General features: G+C 44.1%; 1 protein-coding gene across 1 annotated transcript in view; it reads right to left on the bottom strand.

The window, feature by feature from the left end:
- Positions 1-20,847, bottom strand: part of LOC115619103 (Wilms tumor protein 1-interacting protein homolog) — a 119,284-nt gene that overhangs the window by 43,688 nt on the left and 54,749 nt on the right. Inside the window, exon 2 of the mRNA XM_030511146.1 lies at positions 20,305-20,406. Within this exon, the coding sequence (XP_030367006.1) occupies positions 20,305-20,406 (102 nt within the window). The remainder of the gene's footprint in view (positions 1-20,304; positions 20,407-20,847) is intronic.

The following is a 20,847-nucleotide window of genomic DNA, read 5'->3' on the forward strand; positions in this document are numbered from 1 at the left end:
GTAAAACAAGTCCTGGTGGCTGTGTATTCTTTGGGCTTTCTTCCTCTAGAACAGCAAGCGGTCTCCAAACTTTTTCGATCTTGCTCCCCTACCAGTAAAAAATGGTTGAGCATGCACCCCCAATACATGTATATTTATTTGCTTATAAATGATAAACATCTACTACTGTAAGAAACACCACTGTGTTGCTTTTACAGCCTTGTAAGTATAGCTAGCGTGATAACAAAAGATAAAGAGGCAGTTGGCAAATAGGTGGGAGGTTTCAGCTGAAACTCATTGTAGTCAGAGCAATAAAAGGGCTAGAACAAGGCTTGATACTTGAAAGCAAGCTCCCGGGGGGGGGGGAATGAGTTAAGCAACTATGTGATAAAAGGGAATGTGTAAATAAGAGGAAGGGGTGCTTAAATCAGGAATAAGGAATAAAAAGGAGAAGACTTGTAACCAGGGGGGTGCCTACTTATTAGGACACCTGTATTTGCAAAAACGTTAATAAATTGCTGCTTCACTGTTGTGTCTAATCTGAGCCTTTACAAGAAAAGTTTTTAAGTTTCTAACAGATGGGGGCTTGTTCGGGATCAAGTCATCGTTGAGGGGACCTCTGCTGCCAAAGGATGGGGAGACACGTCCCGTTGTTTTTGACGGGGGTTCCACAGTGTACTGACCAAAATCCTGAGACAATTTTTCTAAGGTAGACCCAGTGAACCAGAGGGGGAAAAAAGAGATGGGGGGGGGGGGGGGAAGTAGGCACCACTGCAGCAACCAGGCAACTCCGTGCATGGACCAAGGTAAGAAAATTGGACTTTAAGTATTATCTTGGTGGTTGGGACATTCTGAGAGACTTGAGTGTGTGTCTGAGACATACAAATAAGTACAAAGTGAGTGTGGAGTCCGGATCCGCATTTCTGTTATTCTGCAAGGGATACAGCCGGAGAAGGACGAAGCGTAAGGACTTGCTGAAAGGAAGCCTCGGGAAACACAACGGGGAATAAGAAGAGCAAGCCTAGAGGAAAAGAGAGGGGATGAGAAGAATCATCCCAGGAATAACATTCCTCCAGAGAGCGCCTTAGGGAGGATGTTGAAAAACTGGAAAGACATGTCTTATAAAAAGGGAAAAGATAAGAAAAAGATGATACAATATTGTTGGTTTATATGGACAAAGGAAAGTATTGAGCCACCGGCCATTTTTTGGCCAAAGTATGGGGCTGAGGAAGCATGGGTATGTCAGGCTTTAAATCTTTATGTAAATGGTAAGGAACCTTTCTCACAGGAAGAGTCTGATTTGCTGACGTCATCTACCTGGACTTGTGCAAAGCGTTCGACACTGTCCCACACGACATCCTTGTCAATAAATTGGAGAGACATCAATTTGATAGATGGACCACTCGGTGGATAAAGAATTGGCTCGATGGCCGCACGCAAAGAGTTGTGGTAAATGGCTCGATGTCCAGTTGGAAACCTGTAACGAGTGGTGTCCCCCAGGGATCGGTGTTGGGACCGGTCCTGTTCAACATCTTTGTCGGCGACATGGAAAGTGGGATTGAGTGCGCCCTCAGCAAGTTTGCCGACGACACCAAGCTGTGTGGTTCGGTTGATACGCTGGAGGGAAGGGATGCCATCCAGAGGGACCTTGACATGCTTGAGAGGTGGGCCAATGCCAACCTTATGAAGTTTAACCAAGCCAAGTGTAAGGTCCTACACCTGAGTTGGGGCAATCCCAGGCACTGCTACAGGTTGGGTGGGGAAGAGATTCAGAGCAGCCCTGCAGAGAAGGACTTGGGGGTGTTGGTTGATGAGAAGCTTAACATGAGCTGGCAGTGTGCGCTTGCAGCCCAGAAAGCCAACTGTATCCTGGGCTGCATCAAAAGCAGCGTGACCAGCAGGTCGAAGGAGGTGATCCTGCCCCTCTACTCTGCTCTCGTGAGAACTCACTTGGAGTACTGCGTACAGTTCTGGTGTCCTCAACATAAAAAGGACATGGAGCTGTTGGAGCAAGTCCAGAGGAGGGCCACGAGGACGATAAGAGGGCTGGAGCACCTCCTGTATGAAGACAGGCTGAGAAAGTTGGGGCTGTTCAGCCTGGAGAAGAGAAGGTTGCGTGGAGACCTCATAGCAGCCTTCCAATATCTGAGGGGGGCCTACAAGAATGCTGGGGAGGGACTCTTCCTTAGGGACTGTAGCAGTAGGACAAGGGGTAATGGGTTCAAACTTAAACAGGGGAAGTTTAGATTAGATATAAGGAAGAAGTTCTTTACAGTGAGGGTGTGGAGGACTACTTGGAACAAAATGGACACGAGCGCTCCAGGATTCATGTCAATAGCAAGAGTTTGAGTTAGGCCTCACAGCCTAGCATCAAGGTCATCTAAAGGACACTTGGGGGGGCAGAATGAGAAAGTTGGCTCAAGAAGAACAACTCCCGGATGTGGAATGCAAAACTTGGCAAACTTAAGGACTTATAAGGCCTTCGTGTGAACTGAAAGCTTTAGCCAATCATAAGCTGTATCTATGCGCGTGTCTCGTTAAGCTCAACCAATTAGGATTGTATAAGGTCTGCGTGGACACTCAGAGAGAATATATAAACAGCTATCTGGGCTTAATAAAGTGTCAGCATTTAATCATATTGGTTGTCCTGCTGTCCCTTTATCTCCCGCATGAGGGTGGTGAAGCACTGGAATGGGTTGCCCAGGGAGGTTGTGGATGCTCCATCCCTGGCGGTGTTCAAGGCCAGGTTGGACAGAGCCTTGGGCCACATGGTTTAGTGCAAGGTGCCCCTGCCCATGGCAGAGGGGTTGGAACTGGATGATCTTAAGGTCCTTTCCAACCCTAACTATTCTATGATTCTATTCTATGATTATGCCACATGTTGGGTATGCTGGGAGTGAGAGGTGCAAGAGGTCTCATGGGGGACTCGGGTTGGGTTCAACAGTGAAGCAGGAGGGAGAAATTCTGCCCCTCCGCACAGTTCACTTGTTCCCCTTAAAAACAACGAACAAGAAAGTTAAGGAACATACCGAAAAGTCTAAAGCATGGGATCCTCTAAAAAGTTTACCCCCTCTATATGATTCCCCCCAAATAATCCATAACCCACCCCCTGAAAATCCTGATGAGCCTAATTTAAGAAACTTATCTGATCCTCTTTTCCAAGAGGATGGACAGAGACCTGACCAAGACGCTGCACCTAGCGCCCCATCCCAGAGCCGTTACCCTAATTTGGAAAAAGAATTAGAACATTGTAAGAAGGATCTTTCAAATTTCCCCATACCTCCAGGAAAAGAATGGTCTGGTAAAGAAAGAAAACTTATACCCACTTTGGGAGGTTCCCCTAGGAGCAGGGCAAGTGGGATTTGTAAGTGCTCCACTTACAAGTACTGAAGTTAGAAATTTTAAGAAAGAAATGAAATCTTTAATCGAAGATTCTATAGAAGTGGCAGAGCAGTTAGATCAGGTTTTGGGGCTTAACTTTTACTCCTGGCAAGAAATGATGTCTATAATGAATATTCTGTTTACAGGGGAAGAACAGGGAATGATTAGGTGAGCAGCTATGCAAGAATGGGAAAGAAGGCATCCGCCAGGCCCAGGACTTGTACCAGCAGAACAAAAATTTCCGAATGTTGACCCAAATGGGATAATAATAATCCAGCACATAGGGCAAATATGGGGGACTTGAGGGAATTGATAATTTATGGAAAAAAAGAAGCGGTTCCAAAATCACAGAATTTCATAAAAGCTTTTGGGACTGAGCAAGAGAAAGATTAAACCCCTTCAGCATACTTACAGCGATTGAGGGATCAGATGAGGAAATATTCAGGAATGAATCCTGAAGACCCTGTAGCCCAGGGTCTAATGAAAGTCCATTTTGTAACTAAGGCTTGGCCAGACATTAGGAAAAAGATACAGAAAATAGATGGGTGGAGTGAAAGACCCTTAGAGGAATTACTAAGGGAAGCCCAAAAAGTTTTTGTAAAGTGAGAGGAGGAGAAACAAAAGCAAAAAGCAAAAATGATATGTCCGCAGTGAATCAAGTAGTGGAAAAGAGAATAGAACCTGTGGCTCCAGTAGGCTGAAGGGCCTGGACAAGGGGAAGGGGCCAGGGCCTGAGGGGTGTGAGGAGGCAGTAGTAGTAGGAGAATGGGGAGATCTTGACAGTCGCTGCTGACTGCACCCCCAGCCACAAGATGTTTCCTACACAGAAAGAGCAGACACTTTAAACACGAGTGTCCTGAATTCAGAAGGGAGGAGAAAGTGATCCCACTGATGATGTTCGAAGACCCCGAATAGGGGAGTCAGTGGTTCCTCAACCTGAGGTCCTACCAGGAACCCTTGATAAATTTAAAGGTGGGGACCTCAGGAGGAGGTGGCCTTTTTAGTAGATACAGGGGCAGCCAGAACCTCATTGAATTATATACCTCAGGGACTGAAATTATCAAACCAAAGGCTGTTTCCCCTACACGGGGCATAAACAGCAGTTTAGATGGACGGTGTTACCATGAGGATTTACTGAGTCACCAAATCTATTTGGACAAGTATTGGAACAGGTGCTAGAGAAATTTAAACCGCTCCCTGATGTCACTGTATTGCAACATGTAGATGAACTCCTAATCTCAGGGAAAAAGAGGGAGGTAGTGGCAGAAGCCACAAATGCCTTGTTGAATTTCCTAGAACAGAGACTGAGAGTTTCAAAGACCAAACTACAATACATAGAAAGGGAAGTCAAATACTTGGGACACTTAATTAGTAAAGGAAAACAGAAGATAAACCTGGAAAGGATAGAAGGAATATTTGAGTTACCCCTTCCAAAGACTAAAAAAGAGCTAAGAAAATTTTTAGGGTTAACAGGTTATTATTGCCTGTGGATTGATTCGTATGCACAGAAAACAAAAGGATTATATTTAAAATTACTGGAAGAGGAACCTGATATCTTACAATGGACTGAGGAAGAAAAAGGATTAGTGAAAGAATTGAAACAAAGTTTGATAACCACCCCGGTGTTGGCTCTACCTTCCCTAGATAAGCCCTTCCACCTGTTTGCTACAGTGAGCAAGGGAACGGCTTTGAGAGTTTTAACCCAGACTTGGGGAGGCAAGCGTCAACCAGTTGCTTATCTTTCCAAACTGTTAGACCTGGTATCACGAGGATGGCCCAGAATGTATGCAGGCTGTCACAGCTACTGCCCTCCTGGTAGAAGCAAGCAGAAAGTTAACTTTTGGAGAAGCACTGATAGTAAGCACCCCACATCAAGTGAGAACTATTTTAACTCAAAAGGCAGGAAGATGGCTAACAGATTCTAGAACCTTAAAATATGAGGCAATTCTAATGGAAAAGGTGACCTGATCCTAACTACTGATTCATGCCTCAGCCCCGCCACCTTTCTGTGGACAGGGGAAACAGGTTGTCGGGACATAGAACACAATTGTCTGGATATAATTGAATATCAAACAAAGGTGCGCCCCAATTTAAGGGATACGCCATTATATGCTGGCCTCCATTTATTTATTGATGGTTCCTCTCGGGTCATAAAAGGAAAAAGGCACAGTGGCTATGCGGCTGTAGATGGGGAAAAGCAGGTTGTACGAGAAGCAGGATGACTACCTAATACTTGGTCATGTGAATTATATGCTTTGAACTGGGCTTTAAAATTATTAGAAGAAATTGAGGGGACTATATATATTGATTCAAAGTATGCCTTTGGAGTGGTACAAACATTTGGCAAAATATGGGATGAGAGAGGATTAATTAATAGTAAGGGAAAAGAGTTAGTACATGAAGAATTAAGTCAGACAAGTCTTGGAAAACCTACTCCTCCCAAGGGAAACGGCAGTAGTCCACGTAAGCGGACACCAAAAAGGGGAATTCTTTGGAAGCCAGGGGAAATTGGCTAGCAGATGAAATAGTTAAAGAGGCTGATTAGAATGTGAAATCATAAAAATGTATAATCTTATCCCAAGAGTACCTGCACCAAAGGCAATCCCATGTTTTTCTAAAAAAAGAGAAGAATTAAGAAAATCAGGGGCAGCTGAAACAGGGGAAGGAAAATGGATTCTCCCGGATGGAAGGGAAATGCTGAACAAGCAGCTTATGAGAGAAATAATGGCTATCCTGCATCAGGGAAGCCATTGGGGAACATGAGCAATGTGTGACTTAGGAAATATGGGTGCATGGGAATTTATACAGTAGCCAAACAAATTTGTGAAAGGTGTGTGATGTGTAAAAAGGTGAATAAGAAGATCCTTAAAAAGCAACCTCAAGGAGGAAGAGAACCTGCCCTAAGACCTTTTCCAAGTGTGCAAGATGATTTTACTGAATTGTCATTAAGAGGCAGATTAAAATACATTTTAGTATTGGTGGACCATCTCACAGGATGGGTGGAAGCTTACCCAATGGCTACTGCCACTGCTGCGGGTGTAGCCAGATTTATTCTGGAACAAATTATCTCTAGCTATGGAATAACAGAGAATATAGATTCAGATCAAGGAAGTCATTTACTTCCAATGTACTCCAAGGAATTATGGAAGGATTAGGAATATCCTGGGACTTCCATACCTCCTGGCACCCACCCTCTTCTGGGAAAGTAGAAAGAATGAATCAGACAATAAAGAACAAACAATTGTCAAAATTAGTGCTGGAAACCAAATTGCCTTGGAAAAAGTGTCTACCTATAGCATTGCTCAGAATTCAAACTGTGCCTAGAAAAGACCTAGGGATATCCCCTTATGAAATGCTATTTGGACTACCTTACATGGGTGAGGTTGGTGAAGTTCCACAGTTCAAATCCAAGGACATTTTCCCTAAAAATTATATACTGGGGTTGTTGTCTTCCTTGTCTTTTCTCAGAAACAAAGGACTTCTTGCCCAAACTCCACTGGTGGAATTTGCAGTTCATACTATCCGACCGGGAGAGTGGGTCCTGATCAAGACCTGGAAGATCTCGAAATTACAACCAGACTGGAAAGGCCTGTTTCAAGTACTGTTGACCACTTAAACTACTGTGAGGACTACTGAAAAAGGTTGGACACACTATACTAGGATCAAAGGACCAGTGGAACTCCCATCTGAAGAAGGGCAATAGCATGTACAATCAACTGGGAACCCCCTGTGAATTAAGATAAAGAGATAATAAGCATACACACCTGCTACCAAAACGTTGCCAGAAACTTTATCAGATTGTATTTGCTGTATTTACTGTTCTGAAAACACAGGTTTTGGGGAAAATGTGGAGGAGTTCAAGGGAAAAATTTTGAAAAACAAGACTATGGGGCCGATGGTCAGGAACTAGAAGGTAGGGAAGCCAAGCAGCTGGGATCACTTGCTAGGGAAGGAGGAATTGACAAAGCGATTGCAAAAGAGAAAGGAAGCCTCAGCCTTCGGAAGTGGCTCTTGGCAGCTGTGAAGGAAAGGTTTCCCTACAAGGACGATGTTATGAGTTGCTCAGCCAATTGGACCACGATAGAGAGAGGCATCCAGTCCCTGAGGGAATCAGCCATTCTAGAGATGATCTATCATAGGCTGGATGCTGGGAATGCACTCGTAGATCCAGATGAAGTTGAATGTACTCGTAGATCCAGATGAAGTTGAATGTACACGACCCATGTGGCGGAAACTTACACGGAGTGCTCCATCATCATATGCCCACTCATTGGCATCAATGACCTGGAATGACGTAGCACCACCAACAGTGGATGAACTGACTTGTCAACTCCATGAGTTCAAAGACAATCTCACCCCTTCCATAATTTCAGCTATGGAAAAACTCCTGACCCAGCAGTTCAAACAACTGAGAAAAGATTTATCTGATCTATCCGGCGCCCCATGTGTAGAGACCTGCATCTCGGCTAATAACAGAAGGCGCCCTACTACCCGAGAAAATATAGGAGGTACACGCTACAGGCCACCCTATGGTTTTATCTCTGGGATCACGGAAAAGACATGAGAAAGTGGGATGGAAAACCTACCGCAGTTCTGGAGGAACGGGTGTGAGAACTGAAGAAGAGAACAACAGTCAAGGATGATCATCCCAAGAAAGTTGCTGTTCCAGTCTTTCGTGAGCAGCTTCCCAGATAGAGTAGAAGAGCTGATTTTACTCCAACTCCTGTGATGAAGAATACTAATCCCCTTCCAGGAGATGTAAGTGGGGATTCTTATGAAGTCTATTAGAGGGGCCATGACTCCATCCAGGTGGAGGAGAAGGACAATCGGGTTTACTGGACTGTGTGGATCAGATGGCCTGGCACATCAGTCCCACAGAAGTATAAGGCTCTAGTAGATACCGGTGCACAGTGTACCCTGATGCCATCAAGCTATGAAGGGGTGGAACCCATTTGTATTTCTGGAGTGACAGGAGGATCCCAAGAGTTGACTGTACTGGAGGCTGAAATCAGCCTGACTGGGAGGAAGTGGCAAAAGCACCCTATTGTGACTGGTCCAGGGGCTCCATGCATCCTTGGCATAGATTATCTCAGGAGAGGGTACTTCAAAGACCCAAAATGGTATAGATGGGCTTTTGGTATCGCTGCCTTGGAGACAGAGGAAATTCAGCAGCTGTCCACCTTGCCTGGTCTCTCAGAGGATCCTTCTGTTGTGGGGTTGCTGAAGGTCGAAGAACAAGAAGTGCCAATTGCGACCACAACAGTGCACCGGCGGCAATATCGCACCAACCGTCACTCCCTGATTCCCATCCATAAGCTGATCCGTACGCTGGAGAGCCAAAGATTGATCAGCAGGACCTGCTCACCCTTAATTGCCCCATATGGCCAGTACAAAAGTCTAATAGAGTGGACACTAATGGTACACTATTGTGGCCTGAATGAAGTCACACCACCATTGAGTGCTGCTGTACTGGACATGTTAGAACTTCAATATGAGCTGGAGTCAAAGGCAGCCAAGTGGGATGCCACAAGTGATATTGCCAATGCATTTTTCTCAATCCCTTTGGCAGCAGAGTGCAGAACACAATTCACATTTACTTGGAGGGGCGTCCAGTACACTTGGAATTGACTGCCCCAGGGGTGGAAACACAGCCCCACCATCTGCCATGGATTGATCCAGACTGCACTGGAACAGGGGCAAGCTCCACAACACCTGCAATACATTGATGACATCATCGTGTGGGGTGATACAGCGGAAGAAGTTTTTGAGAAAGGGAGGAAGATAATACAAATCCTGCTGAAGGCCGGTTTTGCCATAAAACGGAGTAAGGTCAAGGGACCTGCACAGGAGATTCAATTTTTGGGAATAAAATGGCAAGATGGACATTGCCAGATCCCCACAGACGTGATGAACAAGATAACAGCAATGTCTCCACCAACTAACAAGAAACAAACACAATCTTTCTTAGGTGTTGTGGGGTTCTGGAGAATGCACATCCCAAATTACAGTCTGATTGTAAGCCCTCTCTATCACATGACCTGGAAGAAGAATGATTTCAAATAGGGCCCTGAGCAACAGCAAGCCTTTGAACGAATTAAACGAGAGAGAGTTCATGAAGTAGCCCTTGGACCAGTCCGGACTGGCTAAGATGTGAAAAACGTGCTCTACACCACAGCTGGGGAGAATGGTCCTACCTGGAGCCTCTGGCAGAAAGCTCCAGGGGAGACTCGTGGTCGACCCCTCGGCTTTTGAAGTCAGGGATAGAGGATCCAAGGCCACCTATACTCCCACTGAAAAAGAGATACTGGCAGCCTATGAAGGGGTTCGAGCTGCTTCAGAAGTGATTGGAACTGAAGCACAGCTCCTCCTGGCACCCCGGTTGCCCGTGCTGGGCTGGATGTTCAAAGGCAAGGTCTCCTCTACACATCATGCAACCGATGCTACATGGAGTAAGTGGGCCGCACTAATTAGATGGCAAGCTCGAATAGGAAATCCCAGTCATCCAGGAATTCTAGAAGTCATCATGGACTAGCCAAGAGGCAAATATTTTGGAATGTCACCAGAAGAGGAGGTGACGCGTGCTGAAGAGGCCCCACCATATAATGAACTGTCAGAGAGTGAAAAGCAATATGCCTTGTTACTGATGGGTCCTGCAGTATTGTGGGAAAGCATCGGAGATGGAAGGCAGCTGTGTGGAGTCCCCTGGGACAAGTTGCAGAAACTGCTGAGGGAGAGGGTGAATGGAGTCAGTTTGCAGAGGTGAAAGCCATCCAGCTGGCCTTGGACATTGCTGAACGAGAAAAATGGCCAGTACTTTATCTCTCTACTGACTCATGGATGGTGGCAAATGCCCTGTGGGGGTGGTTGCAGCAATGGAAGCAGAGCAACAGGCAACACAGAAGTAAACCCATCTGGGGTGCTGCATTGTGGCAAAATATAGCTGCCCGGGTGCAGAACCTGGTGGTGAAGGTACGCCACGTAGATGCTCATGTACCCAAGAGTCGGGCCACTGAGGAACACCAGAACAACCAGCAAGTGGATAAAGCTGCTAAGATTGAAGTGGCTCAGATGGACTTGGATTGGCAACATAAGGGTGAATTATTTTTAGCCCCATGGGCCCATGACACCTCAGGCCATCAAGGCAGAGATGCAACATATAGATGGGCTCGTGATCGAGGGATGGACTGAACAATGGACACTATTGCCCAGGTTATTCACCAATGCGAAACACGTGCTGCAAACACGCAAGCCAAGCGGTTAAAGCCTCTCTGGTATGGAGGATGATGGCCGAAGTACAAATATGGGCAGGCCTGGCAGATTGACGATATCACGCTCCCAAGGCAAACACCATGTGCTTACCATGGTGGAAGCAACCACCGGATGGCTGGAAACATATGCTGTGCCCCACACCACTGTCCGGAACAGCATCCTGGCCTTGAGAAACAAGTCTTGTGGCCACACGGCACCCCAGAGAGAATTGAGTCAGACAATGGGACTCATTTCCAGAACTACCTTATAGACACTTGGGCCAACGAGCATGGCATCGAGTGGGTATATCACATCCCCTACCATGCACCAGCCTCTGGGAAAATCAAACAGTACAATGGGCTGTTAAAAACTACCCTGAGAGCAATGGGTGGTGGGACTTTCAAACACTGGGATACACATTTAGCAAAAGCCACCTGGTTGGTCAACACTAGGGGATCTGCCAACAGGGCTGGCCCAGCCCAATCAGAACTTTTACCTACTGTAGAGGGGGATAAAGTTCCTGTGGTGCACATAAAGAATTTCTTGGGGAAGACAGTCTGGGTTATTCCTGCTTCAGGCAAAGGCAAACCCACTCGTGGGATTGCTTTTGTTCTGGGACCTGGATGTACTTGGTGGGTAACATGGGAAGATGGGCAAGTCGAATGTATACCTCAAGGGGATTTAATTTTGGGGGAAAACAGCCAATGAACTCAATTGTATACTGTTGCCTGTTACATAACACTTTTATAGCCCATCAGCTAGATGCCCATCTCCACCACTCTGGACTTTGAAAAGATGATATGTGCTGTCATGATCATCAGCAGAGAACAAAGTCATGGGAAAAGCCAGCAGCAGAACTGTTCTCAAGTCACCATCGACTCACCCTGACTTCCCTCTGATCATCACCCCAACAAAGAATGAACTTTGATGAAACCAGATGACCTCAGCAGTGACCAGACAAGTTCAGCAGTCTCGTCAGCAGGCAACAATGCAGCCCTACACACCATCTCTCCTGCCCTGAAAGACTATTACAAGAGATGGAGCCTGACATCATGGACTGAATGAATTCAGGAAACTCTATAGGGATGGTCCATAGACTAAGGAATGATATCTCTCTCTTTGTGTGTGGGTGTGTGTGTATATATATGAGACAAAAGCTATGGTATATGAAAAAATGTGGGATCTGAGCATGACATGAATGGTATGGAATAAGGGGTAGATACTGTCCTGGGTTCAGCTGTAGCAGTCGTTTTTTTCCTTCTTAGTAGCTGGTGCAGTGCTGTGTTTTCAACTTTAGTCTGGGAAGAGCTCTGATAACACACCAATGTTTTTAGTTGTTGCTAAGTAATGCTTACTCCGATCAAGGACTTTCTCAGTCTTATAGTCTGCAAGGGAGGAGGGAAATCCAGGAGGAAGCAGAAACAGGACACCTGACCCAAACTAGCCAAAGGGGTATTCCATACCACAGCACATCATGCCCAGTATATAAACTGGAGGGAGTTACCCGGAAGGCCCAGATCGCTGCTTGGGTCAGGCTGGGTATCAGTTGGCAGGTAGTGAGCAATTGTATTATGCATCACTTATTGTTTTCTTTTCCTTTTCCCCTTTTAGTTTTATATTCTCTCCCCTTGTTATTTCCCTTATCATTATTAGTAGTAGTGGTAGTAGTAGTAGTTTTGTATTATACTTCAGTTATTGGACTATTCTTATCTCAACCCATGGGAGTTACATTCTTTCGATTCTCCTCCCCATCCCTCCGGGAGCAGGGGGAGGGAAGAAGATGGGGAGTGAGCGAGCAGCTGTGTGGTTCTGAGTTACCAGTTAGGCTTAAACCACAACATCACAGAATTGAAAACCTTTCATCATAACATCTAGTAGTATCATCTGTAGAAGCGGGACAGTTAGTGGACTGGACTATTTATCTGAAGTCAAGCGCACAGATTGGTGCCCTGTTGGACCAGAGCCAGCTGGAACAACAGGCAGCAATGCAGAGAAACTACTAAATACCTCCCAAAATACAAAACCCAACTAAATACATTCTAAAAAAAGGAGAGTTTCCTGTCAGTATCATCTCAAACATTTCTGATTACCCTTTTCCCATCCCATCCTTTTTTGTTTTTCTAAAGCCTAGAATATTATCAGACTAACCATGGATCAAGATAAAGGAAACATTTTTCTATCAATCGGTACCCAAAAGTACTTGGGCTCTTACATGGGCTGGTACCCAAGTTTAACTTTCAATTACCAGAAGACACGATTACATTCCTTTGCCAAGACTCATTCATGGTTCAGCCTTGCACAAGGTGAACCCGAACCATCTGAAGCCAGCTGTCATCTCTACCATCCAACTGACTCTTTTTAAAGCCAGCACCTCCCTTTCCATGAGTTTTGCATTAATGGGTTTCTCTGGGACTGCAGTTACAGACATACTTGAAATAGCTTTAACTATCTGTCTTGATAGGTGTTAAAATGGAAAGCGCAGGTCTAAGCACAGGCTGTAACTTATCCTGACGATGCAGAATGGCTCAGGCAAAATTCTGTTGTCCTGCAGCAGCACTGCAAGTTATCTCAATTACACATCTACACAAACCACAGCCTTAGCAGCATGTACAGCAAATCCTTCGGTTCTTTTTCTTAACAGAACTCCACTTCTTCAAAGCGCTTGGCTTTTCCCGTGAATCACGCCTCAAAGTAACTGCCCCATATGTGGTGCATCAGGACCTACTGCCAGCTCCAGTTATGGCTTAGAAACCACCAAACACTCAGGTGGCTGTGAATTCAATTCAAACACAGGATCTGAGCTGGGGACGAGTAACAATCACAGTTATGCAAGTTGAGGGCATCCAGCTTTCACGCTCCAGGCCACAGGGGTCAGGGAGGAATGTTCCCACATGCACAGCACTGAATCGCCCACCAGCTTGTCCTCCCCTGAGCACCAGGTATTAGTCAATGGCTCTGGCAGGATTACAGACCAAAAATCCCAAAATTCCAGTCTGCTCCAGTCTGAGAGCATGTGGTTAGAAAACAGCAGGGAAAAGCGTGCAAGGACATTAGCTACCCAGCAGACTTTCACTGCACATCAATGTACCCCTCGCAGCAATACTCATTAGCTCCTTTCCCTTAAATGTTCTGTGTTTCCTTGGTGCTCAGAATTGCATAAAGTGGTGGCCCTCAGATGAACAGATACCAAACCTGCACCTGAGTTGGCTAAGTCAGCCATGAGGCACTGAAGAGTTAAAAGCTGCTGACATGCACACACATATCTGTTATCATTGTGATTACCAACTGTAATGGATGGGAACCTAGCTGAGAGTTGATTCCCTCTCATGACTGAGAGACATAACAAAGGATGTTGTTTGCCACAGTGTATTCGGTAGAGTATATATGTTTACGTTCATCGTGCCTGTTTGTTGGAAAGAGGCAGGAAAACAGAGGTGTGCAGCTGTTCTATGACCTTCATACTTGGTTGCACTTGGGCACCTGGCCAACACTCTCAGAGTGGACAACGGTGAGATCATGAGAAACTGCACGGTCCCACGAGTAAACAATTAGAGATCTGGCATAAAGCTGGTTGATTTTCTAAGGGTATAAAAGTGGGACCCTCTTGTGGCCATGGGAGAAGACTCACCTATGGGTGGACACACTGCATAGGAATTTTCCCAATTACCTGAGACTCCTGGCATCAGCTGCAACGGGGCTTCCCAGCTGGAAGTGTGGACCTGGATGATGATTCAGTGGTGACTGGTGATGTATTTCTTCTTAATCTCTGTTCTTTCTATGCAGTAATGATTTGATGCATTACTAACTTTCTTTGGTACTTTACTTATATGCATATATCTCTGATTTGCTTTATTGTACTTATTCCCTATATATACATATTTACCTAATTCACATTAGTGTGCTTGATTTAGTGTGCTTATTGTCTTTAGTGTGCTTGTTTAATAAACTGTGCATATCATACAGCTAATATGTGGTCACTTTGTAGTGTACCCTGTCAGCAGAACACCAACTCTAATATTGGTGGACATACAGTGTAGAGCTCATACATTTGACACTTCTGTTAACAGACATCTGCATACAGCAGTACTAAGTGGCCTGGCAGAAGAGAGCTGTTGTCTCCAAGACTTAATATGAGAAAAAAGGCAGGTTAGGTCCACAACCATGAACCAATTCCCCTTTCACATCAGTTGGAGGGCACGGGCTAATTCAGAGCTGCTCATTATACCTTCAGGGTAACAATACATGCTGCTACAGTTGTCCAACATGGGCCTTTTCAAATAGCAGTGCTGTCAGCCCTCACTGTGATCCTTCTCTTAGAGGCTTGTAGCAATGAGCTTGTGAAGTCTGGACAAAGGCTAGTGCTGAGGCAGCAGCAGTGCCAGTAACAGCTGAACTGCAATACCTTTATGAGTTGTCCCTTAAACTGCTGTATGAAACCCCCATGAGTGCTCTAGTCTGATCAATAGCTACACCAGGTAAGAAATGAGCTGCATACCTTTGGGATTACACAGTTTGCTTTAGGCTTCTGATTGATCTTGTGGTGATTTCCTGTGCCTTAAAACGAGCAGCAAAAGTGAAAATTAAAGACAAATGGCATGCTCAAACATTTGCCTTCATGTAAGAGAGCAAGAACATGTTCTGGTTTTTATGGTCAAATACATCTCAGCTTTGAGAGTACAGAGGCTTGAAACCTTTAGCTCCTCAAAGCTCATTCCCTTCCCATTTCCTACACCCTGAGTAACAAATAACAAGCTAATATTCATCATTATAAAGATTTATCTTACTGTAGTTTGTACAATCATTGCCACTGGATTCAAATTTTCAGCCTGAAGAGATGCCGTGGTTGGCATTAGGGTCTGCAAACTGGAGGCACATGATAAGTTACCTTTGTAATGAGTATCAAATAGAGCCCATTAATTCCTGCAACTGATCACCTGCATTTATAGCACACAAGCAATCTGGCATTACAGCAATTATTTTTCAAGAAATCTTGTCATGCTCTGAAATACTACCAAGAGGAATTAGATTATGAGCTTTTCAGGCAGTGTCCTGGGTTCAGCAGTAGCAGTCATTTTTCTCCTTCTTAGTAGCTGGTGCAGTGCTGTGTTTTCAACTTTAGTCTGGGAACAGTGCTGATAAAACACTGATGTTTTTAGTTGTTGCTAAATAACGTTTACTCCGATCAAGGACTTTCCCAGTCTCATGCTCTGCCAGGGAGGAGGGGAAGCTGGGAGGAAGCAGAGACAGGACACCTGACCCAAACTAGCCAAAGGGGTATTCCATACCACAGCACATCATGCCCAGTATATAAACTGGGTGGAGTTACCTGGAAGGCCCAGATCACTGCTCGGGTCGGGCTGGGTATTGGTTGGCAGGTGGTGAGCAATTGTATTTTTTCCCTTTGTTATTTCCCTTATCATTATTATTATTGGTGGTAGCAGTAGTAGTTTTGTATTATACCTTAGTTACTGGACTGTTCTTATCTCAACCCGTGGGAGTTACATTCTTTCGATTCTCCTCCCCATCCCTCCGGGAGCGGGGGGAAGAAGAAGATGGGGAGTGAGTGAGTGGCTGCATGGTTCTGATTTACCGGCTGGGCTTAAACCACGATAGGCAGACATTTTTCAGCTCTTATCTTCCATAAGCAAAATCTGCAACTGAACTCCTGCCAAAACTAAAATTTTACACTTAACAGAAGGGACAGTGTATGCTGCTGCCTGAATTAATCTCCGTTATTTAAGATTGAACAAAGCACTCTTACATATGAGCAATATAACATTTAAGCACATGTCTAAGTGTTTTGCTGAATCAAGAGGTTCCACTGGTGTTAGGGCTGAGAGAGGATTTGAATCTACACTTAAAAAACATCCTAACAAGCTTCATTTGTTTTCTGTAAGAGACTGTGGATAAAGATCTGCATTGAACTACTTGATCCTAGGAAACCACATTGCTTTGGCTTTTACATTACCTGAAGACAATTATCAGACCTCTGGAAAAAAAAAAAAAAAAAAAAAAAAAATGCTATCTGAGGAGCATGGCTTTTTGCAGAAGACAATAGGGGTTTACACAGGGATGTAACAAAAAATTAACTGACAGAACAAAGTTCTGAAATGCTGAACTCACTCAGTTATGGAAGCAAGGCTCAACTATCCAAAGCCCGCTGAACACATTAAAGAGGCAGAAATGCAGCATATAAAATGCGCCTGCTAGGTCATTTACTTTTCATTTCCGTTAGTCTTCTGACCTCAGCTCACTGGCAAGATTTCCTTTTTTTGAGGAGATCCTGTCCAACTCTGAATCAATATATTACTGAGTTTTATCCCAAAGTTGTCAGAACCTAGGAAAACAAGTTACCATCTGAGCATTTACCAAAATGTCTAAAGGGGACAGAAATCTCCTGATTATTTACTGTACCTCTGGAGTATTTCCTCATCTTTCTTCATTCATGTTTCAAGAGCTAACCACCATCACTGCAGAAGACCCCTGAGAATCCATCCTTTGCATCCTCACACTTCTACACTAGCAAGGCTGGAGTCCTCACAGAGGTAGCTGCATCTGTGAGCATATTTTAGGTTTTCCTCTTAACTACAAGCAACACAAACCCTCCAGCAATGGTGCGATATACAATGGCGGGAATTGAAAAGGACAGCATTGGGGCAAGTGCTATATGCTCCCCGGAAGGTGCAGGGTAGCCCATTCTGCCACACGCTGCCCTTTTCAACCAGGGCACCCTGACAGATGGCACTTGGCACTGAAACCAAAGTTAAAGAAGTGCCTAAGAAAGGACTCTGACTCAGGCAGAATTTCCTATTGAGGGTCTCTTCCCACTTCTCTACATAACTGTACTTGGCTTTGCTGAGCTGAAAATTCTCACTGCTGAGTGCTAAAATGAAGCCCTTGGAAGCTCCAACACTCATTATCACATTTCGGCCTGAGTGATCTCCAAACCACAACTTTCCCCAAGGATCTGAAATATTTTTTTAATTTTGCTGGTTAAATATTGGGCCCTTATCTAAATCAAATGTCTTCAGGTACAGAATTTTTCCTCTTCAGTTACTGCTTTTTACTTTCTAGATCTGTTATATTGAAAGTAAGACTGATAACTGCTAGAGGACAGTTTGGATCATTTTTGTTATTTGGGAAATAGAGGAAAAAAGAAAGGCAAGCTTGCACTCTTACTCTATCTCAGATTTCTAAGTTGTATTTGGTTTAGCACGGCAAGGTCTTGACAAGAGTGGCTTTGGTGGGGACCTGGTGTCCAGCTGGGGTCAAGTCACCACACAGATAAGAACCGTATAGGAACTGGTTTAGGCAGAGAGTACTAACATACTTCTCTACTCTCCTGTCGAAGGCTCAGAAGGAACATTAGTCTGTGTGCTGTGACCTCTTGCCTGACAAAGGTCATTAATGATCACCCAGTTACCTATGTATTGAATCTAAAAGCTTGGCTCAACTTAAAACACTTTCCAAAGGGACATTTGGTCTTAATTTGAAAATGAAGAAGAATAGAGAATCTACCACTTCTTTTGCTTTTTCATTCCAGCAGTTAATCCTCCTCACTGAATAAAAACTGTCTTTGATTTCCTATTTGACTTGTGTAATTTCAGCCTCCAGAAAAGATCTCTCATGTTTGCATCTAGTACACGAGACCACTTTCTAATGCTGTTTTATGGTAAAAGTGTTTACGAGCTCCAGCCACATGTCCCTCCCATCGTTTGTGATACCCAAAATACACAGGGCTCCCAAAACTAGTTTGTCTCCTGCCTTTAATCATCTATGTAACTCTGCCACATTAGCAGCACACCCACCTTTTCGGTGCCTAACATAAGAAAGTCCCCATACATTCCCCTTTCAATGGGATTGTACCAGAGGTTGCAGACAGAAGGAAATTCAAGCCCTTACTTGTGAAACATCCTGATGGATGATAGCCGGGCCCTCCAGCCCACAAGCAGTACAGCAAGAAGCTTGGAAGACAAACCTGGAGCACCATTTCCTCGTGTGTGTGCGTGACTCATGGGAAGTGCTGCGAATCATGAAATTCCACTGGCACTGTAAGGCGGGGCAAAACTACGCTCCCAATGGACGTCTTGAGTTGCCCTGTGGTAAATGTACACTGGCCACACACATCTTGCCAGAACAGTCAGAAAAGCTTGTTGCGCTTTTGAATAATGAAGTTGGGTTTGTATTTTGCTGTTAAAATACATTCCTTGGCCCTTACACATTCTTCTGAGGAACAGAGTGACCTGTATACAAACCTCTGTAGCAGCAAGCTTGTATCCTGATTACTCAAAAAACCCCACACGTCTGTCCCAGAGAAGAAGCTGGAATTCACCCATGCAATTAGGTTAGGTTAATGTTGGCAATGAGTGGATAGATATTATCCAATATCGTATTTTGTAATCCTCTGCTAAGCAGGATGCTGTTCACTTTGGGAGCCAACAAAATAGCTACTACTCATTCACTGTCAGACTTGAGCAAAGTCAAGAGCGATCCCTGAAGGTTTCAGATGAGTTTATTCTAGAACCTGGTAATGGTCCAGAGTCATTTATAAAGGTCACTAAATTCTATGTTCAGGTTGTATGTTTCTTTAAACCAATATTTATCTGTACAAATCTCAGGAGAAAAGACAAAGCTTCTCCTTTCACAAGTCGACTTTACAATGGTCTTTTCATTATCAACTTATTTGGTTCTATGCCAATAATATTTTACTCTTTTTCTAATCCTTAATCCTTTTTATAAACAATGTACACTTGGCATATTCTACTCAGAGTAAATCTTTTTCTGTGTATATGCATCACAACAAGATCTTCAACATCCAGGCAAATATTTTCAGAAATTAGGAACCTAAATAAATATGTGGGCATATCAAGAAAAATTACCTGACTCCTGAAAATTGAGCTCTCGTACTTCCCTTGAACTTGGTGGGAATTTGTGAGCTCTCAGCAGCTACAGACAATACGCTGAGGAAGTTTCCAACTTAAATTCACAATGCTTAAGGCGAACACTTCTGAAAGTGCTGCTCTGAATTTTCCAAGTCCTATTTCCCCTGGCAAAGCCATGACTTCCCCAAATCACATACAGAATCGATCACTTTCAGATGCATTCAGATTTAAAGAGAAACCTAAAAAGGTCCCAAGAACAGCAAGGAGGAACCAGTGATTTACCTGCAAGTTTTCTCCTACAAAAATAAAATAGTTTATGGTATTTCAACATGCAGTTTCTATTTGTTCTTATTACATTCAAATATAAGAGAACAATTTAGAGCATTAGGTGTACACAGAAATGACAAATATATGTACTTGACTAGAGTTACATTTGGAAATAGGAAGTGAGGGAAAATATGGTTTTGGCTGTACAAATTTTATTGGTTTTCTGTAAAAATGATAAATGCGCATTATAGTTCCATAAACACAAGTGATTTGAATTATGTAGTGCTTATAATGGCCAGGTTGAAGCCATTTTGTAAATGCAGGCATTAAAACAACCAAATACTACTTTTCTAGGCTGTTGCTTAGGAAAACACCATTGAACACTTACAGATGGCAAATAAAAAACAACTTTTGAAGCTGGAGTCTTGTGTGGGAATTTTGCCTCAGGAAGCAGGCAAGATGAGGTCTCACTCTGTACACTAGTTGCTAAAGGAATACATATTACAAAATGAAGCCACTTAATAAGGCTATGGTAGATCTGACTTACCACAAGAGCAGCATGTGAAACAGTTGGTATGATAGAGGTTACCCATTGCTTGGCAAGCCTGGCTCGCTCCATACACACCTTTTCCACATTTTATACAAATACCTACAAAGCAAAAAGAGAATTAAAGTTAGAACCCTCCACTGCTCCAGGCCATTGATTCATATCACTCACGATACCCCCCCATCAGGCCCTAAATCAATAAGCTCCTCACCCTGAACAGATTCAAGTACCCAAGACAGCTGCAAGTAGCTTGAGTGAAACAGATGCATGGAAATTAACCCAAAATAAATGGGAGGGAAGCCTCTGCTGGTGTGGAGGCTGAGGCTGGCTAAAGACAGAAATCCAAAGGAGGCAGGTACAACAAAAGAGGACAGAAAAACCACACACTCTCTGGAAATAACTCTGTTTGCCCAAAAAATAATTTAGTGACACCTTCACAACTAGGTGCTCCATCACATTACATTCAATAATCACTAATAAAACAACAATCCAGTCCAAATCCAAACGACTACTCTTTGCCCCTCTCCAGCAGTGCAACATTGG

This window comes from Strigops habroptila, chromosome W (assembly GCF_004027225.2).
Source record: "Strigops habroptila isolate Jane chromosome W, bStrHab1.2.pri, whole genome shotgun sequence".
Classification (NCBI taxonomy): domain Eukaryota; kingdom Metazoa; phylum Chordata; class Aves; order Psittaciformes; family Psittacidae; genus Strigops; species Strigops habroptila.